Source organism: Trachurus trachurus (assembly GCF_905171665.1).
Source record: "Trachurus trachurus genome assembly, chromosome: 6".
Lineage (NCBI taxonomy): Eukaryota > Metazoa > Chordata > Actinopteri > Carangiformes > Carangidae > Trachurus > Trachurus trachurus.
This window is the reverse complement of record NC_139897.1, coordinates 28,786,050-28,792,670: the sequence shown is the minus strand read 5'-3', so window position 1 is coordinate 28,792,670 and position 6,621 is coordinate 28,786,050. Positions and strand designations below refer to the sequence as shown.

The 6,621-nt window shown below is 37.9% G+C and overlaps 1 protein-coding gene across 1 annotated transcript; it reads left to right on the top strand.

The window, feature by feature from the left end:
* Nucleotides 1–1,837: 1,837 nt before the first annotated feature.
* On the top strand, nt 1,838–5,417 carry LOC310987914 (endonuclease domain-containing 1 protein-like; the record flags this gene model as incomplete). Its single annotated transcript, XM_083974383.1, has 6 exons — nt 1,838–1,945; nt 2,028–2,119; nt 2,200–2,314; nt 2,467–2,632; nt 3,921–4,347; nt 5,303–5,417. Exons 1-6 carry the CDS (start codon nt 1,871–1,873, stop codon nt 5,415–5,417), a joined length of 990 nt encoding a protein of 329 aa, XP_083830509.1. The 5' UTR covers nt 1,838–1,870.
* Between the last annotated feature and the right edge of the window lie 1,204 nt (nt 5,418–6,621).

Genomic DNA, 6,621 nt, shown 5'->3' with positions numbered 1-6,621 from the left:
ATGTGAGACTTTTTTATAACCAAATACAAACTCCTCGTTGTCCCTTTAAAGCACAATTTCATATGAAAATAAAATGTTCTTTGTAAATTTGCATCAAATGTGAATCAGGCAGAAAAGCAGCCAAAATATGTTGTATTCTATTATATTACCCGCTGAGCAAAACTACAGATACTTGCAAAGTACAAGAGCTAACAGTACAAAAGCGCTGAAAGGTAAAAAAAAAAATATATATATATATATATATATATATATATATATATATATATATATATATATATATATATATATATATATATATATATATTGTGATTGACAGGCTATTTTCTGGTACCAATTCCAAAATGGAAAAATCCTGTAAAATTACTTTTCTTTTCTTTTTTACAGGTCCTTTTTGTTTGTATCTGATATATGAATAATTATATACTCTTCAATGCTTGCTTACAGTATTAAATACTGTATTTACACCACATAATATGAATAATGAGGTAAAATGAAGAGGAACAAATACCCCCTTAACATTCTGAGAAGACAAAAGTGATAAACAACTCAAAGTGAACATTTTATTTATAGAGCAGTTTAAGCCAAAAAACAAAGTGCTTTCTAAAGAAGAAGATAACTGAAAAGCATGTAAAACAATAAAATCCATATGAGATGATAGAGAAAGCCTATGCATGTACACAAACACATGAGTAAGTACTGTCACATGGAAGGAAACAACAGAAGCACATTCAAAGCCTGTCTGTCACAGTCTGTAAAAACAACACAGGAGTTTTAATATTAACTTTAGATTTTGCTCACTGTTTAGTTAGTTGTGTCAGTCTTGTCTTCACCCTGATGTTATAACCAAATTTATATTCTGTCAACCTTCTCTGTAGCAGTTTTTGGTATAGTTTGTCGTCATGTGAACTAATGGCTGTAATCCAAATGGCCCCCCAGGGACATTAAAGTTTTACCCTACCTTACCGTACCTTACAGTACAACCTTATTAAATGCTTAATCATTCTTCCTGGAGTTTGCTGTTCTGTTAATGGTTAATACTATTTTGCACGAGTCCGCCCTTGTTTCCTGAAGTGATATATATAGGCCTATATATAGAGAGAGAGACAGAGAGGCTGGTGAACTGAACCAGCTGTTCTTCTTCATTCAGGTTTGGAAGGTTTGATTTGTTTTATATTTACATACTTTTTATTTGTAATATACTCTGATATTCTTCTTTATTCTTATATTGTGAAAGTTGGAAAGTTGACCATACAAACAGTTAGGAGTGATACCGTGAGCTTCTTATCATCTCTTACCCAGGAAACATTGACATGCATGTTGTTGTTTACATTACAAGGTTTTTCTTTGCAGCACTTGACCACATCACAGAGCAAAAGTCAAATTTCTCATTTATACATTCCTACATTACGTATATATATTATTTGAATAACTTGAGTTTTTATTTGTTTCCATCTGAACTCTTTGAGCTTTTGCCTTGTCAGGGACTGTTGCTGCAACAGGAAGTTCAGCATGAAGCTGCTGAACACCAGAATGTCTTTTTTTCTCTGTAGCAGAAACCACCCTTTGTGTAGATTGTCATCTCACTTGGGCGCATGGCGTCTGTCCGACTACCCATTTCTCCGACCATACATTTCTTTATTTTTGCGTCCATTAGTCCGACCTCCCACTTCTCTGACTTAAGTAGCCCTAACCCTTAACCTTACCCTAAACCTAACCTTAACACTGTAGAATGCGTAGTCGGAGAAATGAGCCGTCAGACTTTTGGGCAGTCGGACTGACGTATGCTCCCCATCTCACTTGAGAATATGTATCCTGTTTTTTCTGTTTTATTAGTGCGGACCAACGATCGTGATTCACAGTTTCGTCCAGGATGCAGAGCTTCACTGTGTGCTTCCCTCTTCTACTCATCTTCACCGTGCATGCAGAAGTTGTGCAACAATTTGAGGTTTGTGTTTTGTTTGTCAACATTTAAAAACATGTGATAAGTAGTAACTGTAAGTTTTCATAGTGTCTATTTCTTCTTTAAGAACATGTGTGATCAGTTCTTCTATGAAAGATCTGTGCCAAAAGTTGATGCCTCCAAAGACTTCGTCCACATCTGCCAGAGATTTAAAAACCAGTAAGACACAACTCTGTTAACAAACAAATCTGAATTAAAGTTACATTTGAAAGTGTTTAACTTAATCTTTGCACAAACAGGTACCACTTTGCCACGCTGTACGACACTGCCAACCGTATTCCTGTCTACTCTGCTTATATATATGAGAAGAATAATGAAACAGGCCGGGAAACACGGTGGTTTATTGAGCCTCAGGTACAACACGCATGCACAAATACACAGTTAGAAATATGAAATGATGGGAATCAAACAATAAATTTCAGTAAATGAGATTATTGATTACATTTGTCCCAATAACACACAAACTGAATCTGAGACTTGTCTGATGTGAATCTTTCACCTTGTAGCTGGTCGATCAGAACTGGAAAGAGGACATGATGACGGAGGAAGATTTGAAGAAAAGGAATAAAAACTATTTTGGAGATAAACAGGCGACAAATTCAGACTATCTTGGTCTTTATAAAAAAAGGGGGTACAACCGTGGTCACCTCAATCCCAATCTACACCATGCAGGTAAGGAAGGCTGGGTGTTACTGTTTGTTTTGTTGGCTCTGGGCCGCTCTTCTGATTGGCTGACTTGTTTTCTGAGTGATTCAATAAAAACCAAATAATACAAACATCTACATTTAAATACACCTGGACAAACACAATGTTTACATCTGCATTAAAGAAACATACTTAGGAGATGTTTTAAGGGGAAGGAGAGGCAGACAGTTAGTTCTTCAGACCTCAGGGATACCAACTATGCATTGGGGTTAGGGTTAACCACGACAAGCAGAATTAAAGCTGCTTCACAGCAATGGTCGGGGCCAGGCAATTTTGGACAAAGTTAAGGCAATTCTGAGTATTAAGAGGCAAAATAGGAAGACAACAAGAACATCAGCATTACAATGTAAATTCTTCCTCAGCTGAGGCTTTAATTCACAACCTCTGACACCAAGAACCATTTCCTAAGTCATTCAGCTAATTGGCTGGAAATGAGACCTTTGATTATATTGCATTGTGACAGCATGGAAATGTTGCTGATTTGTTTTGAAGAATAAGTGTTTTGCTTCATAAGAGAAAAGCTCATGTTTAAAATGCCACTCTTACATTGACTCCAATTGTTACCATGAGAGCAGAATTAAAAATGTTTTCTAAATTTTAGTTGTTGAGATTGAAATTGAAAATTGAAATTCTGATATTTGCCAAATTTCATCAATCACAACTCCTAAATATTGTCAGGAAGATTGAAAAAATATTTAGCAAGAATTGACTGGTATATGTCTACAGTAGGTGCTGTTAACAGTCAAACATTTTAATGCACTGTTTTCAAACATCAAAAAGCTGGGTGTCAACTTTGTGGAGGACGGTCTGGATAGGCAGTGTAGCAAATTTAGTGTCAATTGAGCGAAAATTGTGGGTCAAGAAAGGTTTAATAAGTTTCACAGTTCTGAAAAATACAGAGGACTTCATAATTTGCACTGGATTTAATTGTACAAAAACTTCGAAAGTATTGGGGATACATTTTGGTGAAAGTTGCAAGCTGATCTAGGAATTTTCAATTTTTTTTTAAATTTACACGCTTATTGCACAAATCTGGCATGGGACTGGACCTTTGTGCAAAGTTTGGTGATTTTTTGTGTATGGGAAGTAGGATCCCCTATAGGAGGAGGAGGAGGAAGAAGAAGAATAGTGGCTCATTAGAGGCCTGGCAGCCTAATGAGCCAGTGAGCACTGGGCACTCAGGGACTCTCAGGACTCATCACATCCACACAACTTCTTGTCTAATTTACTGTGTCTCTCTGTTACTGTTTTGTAGGTCTTGGCCGTAACGCCACCTTCACCCTGACCAACATCGTCCCGCAGAACGCCAAACTGAACGGTGGTTCCTGGAACGACTATGAGAAAAAACTCCACAACGACACCTTTAAAGGCTGCAAAACAGCCTATGTTGTGGTCGGTGCGATTCCCTCTAAAGATAATTGGGTTATAAAGGAGAACCAAACACGTGTGAATATCCCTGAATACTTGTGGCACGCCTACTGCTGCGTGGACAACAACGACCAGCCTTATAAGAGCGGTGCTGCCGCTGTGAGGAATGTAGATACCACTGTAGTGGAGTGTTCCCTGAACAGCCTCAAAGAATTCCTTGCAACAAAGGAACCAAAAATAAAAGAGCTTTTCAAAAACTGCAATGCTCCACACAACTATGGTTTAAGTAATTGTCTAAGTGATGTCCCCACAGGGTCTGCATTGGCAATAAAGTTAACCCCAGTCATACCATTAGCATTAGCATTAGCCAGTATTGGCTACATTAACTGCTACCTTTAGCTCGAGGCTCTAACTCAAACGGGATCTCAGTCTACAAATGTTTCACTATCTTCATCCACCCCTAGGCGGTGCCTGACCTGCAATGCATTCAACAGGACTGAGGTCCCTCCATTACATTAGCTTCTTGCTCCACATTATTGGAATGAAGGATTTCAGGTTGACTCATTGGTACCAACACAAAATGTACAGGTTGAATTGAAAAGTTGATTAACTGTAATTGTCATTTTATTGTTTTTTTTAATTGTATCATAGTTATCATTCTCGCTCTGTTTGCAAACATCTGCTCATCTGCCAATATTGTTAAATCTAGTGCGTTTTTAAACAAAATTTATTTTTCCAGTGTTTATCAATGTATTGATATCTGTATTTCTGAACCTTTTGCAATGAACATTCTCAATCTCAGTGTGTTTTCTAAGGATTAAAAAAAAATAAAAGATGATGATGATTAAAGAGTGTCTTTTCCATGTACATGATTCAGTTGAACCTAAAGGTAGAAGTAAAAACCTTTTTCCATCAGTAAAAACAACACTCTGAAGTTTCAGTAGTTACAGTATTTACCATACAGGAGTAATGACCAATTTGGCTCCCAACTGGACTGACCATTGAGTGCGTGTCAGTCCGCCTAATTAAATAAAAAAAACAGTTTGATGACCACCTGAGTCTGCTTCAGTCAGCATCCACTGGTGGTGTGGCGGTGGTCTTGAAGACAGGAAGTGGAGGAGCTGGTGGAGGTCTGGGCCGGCATGAGTGGAGGTGGAAGTCAGAACAGAAACTTCCTAATGCATAAACATGGGGCATTACAGCCTGCACCTGCTGGGTGTTCATTTAAGGCCAGACTCTGACTTTGACAATGGTTTGGTGCGTTTACAGTCTCTGGTTCATCCTCTGCAGCATCAAGGTGCTGACGGAGGTGAAGTCAAAACTCTGTCGTCTCCAGAGTTTATTTAATGAAGATTATCTCAGGAGGTCTGAAGCAGGAGGATGAGGAGGAGGAGGAGGAGGAGACGCCTGCTGAGCTCAGCTTGATTAAACCTTCATCTGTCGGGGGAGAGACGAGTGAACGCACACGTCTTTACTTTGCTCGAAGGCTCCTCAGCAGCGAGCATGTGTTTATATTTACTGTCCAATCAGATAATTATTTAAAGAGCTCTTTCATATTTTGTATGATTTTTGATGATATTAAGAATAATAGTGACTATATAGAACAACAACTCTCTATGATCTATTATATTGTTTGTATTGTTTCCTGATTGATCAAAGATAGTTTGGTTAATCAATATTTCTGTTTATTTGTAGGTAATGCCATGAACACATCAAGTTATACTGTGTAGAACCAGCATGAACCTGGGTGGGCCTGTGGGTTGGTTGTTTCTTTGTTTGTAAAATAAATGATAAAGATATAGAGTATAAGCAACAACTCTGTTTGGACATTGCATAAACCTCCTACCCATGATGCATCAGTGGCCTTTTGGTTCATTTGAACACAAGCCACTATGACAGTTGATTATATTATTGTACTAATGTATATATATATATATATATTACACTAAAGGTTTTCTACATGCACATAAGTTTGTTGAGTTCAGTTTATTTGTTGTGATGATGGTGAACTTTTTCGTAACCATGACACCTCTGCTGACTGTAGCAGAGGCTCCCTCTGCTGGCCGCCATGAAACAATGCCGTGATATAAGACTTTCTACAAGAGGTGAATCACCTTTACAATAAAGTGGGAGGCTGTAGTTTCTGCTGCTGTTAAAATATGTATGATATTATTCATACCACTTGAACTTTCAAAACCTTGAACACCATGTATCTTTTTCCTTCCACCTCACAATTATGTGCTACTTTGTGTTGGTCTATCACATAAAATCAAAGAAAGGGGGAATCAGTAAGCACTCTCTTAGGTCAATCTATAATGGGTGCATGGCTCAAATAAGCATAGAAGAAATCAAAGGGCCAGCACTCTCAAAATGTCCTTTAGGTAGCTTTAATAGAACAGGTGGCGAGGTACAAACGTTTCAACAGTAACAGACTTCTTCAGTGTACTCGCCACCTGTTCCATTAAAGCTACCTAAAGGTCATTTTGTGAGTGCTGGCCCTTCAATTTCTTCTGTCACATAAAGTACCATTACAAAAGATGTAAGTTTGTGGTTGTAATGTGTCGAAAAAGTTCAAGGCTCAGTCATCG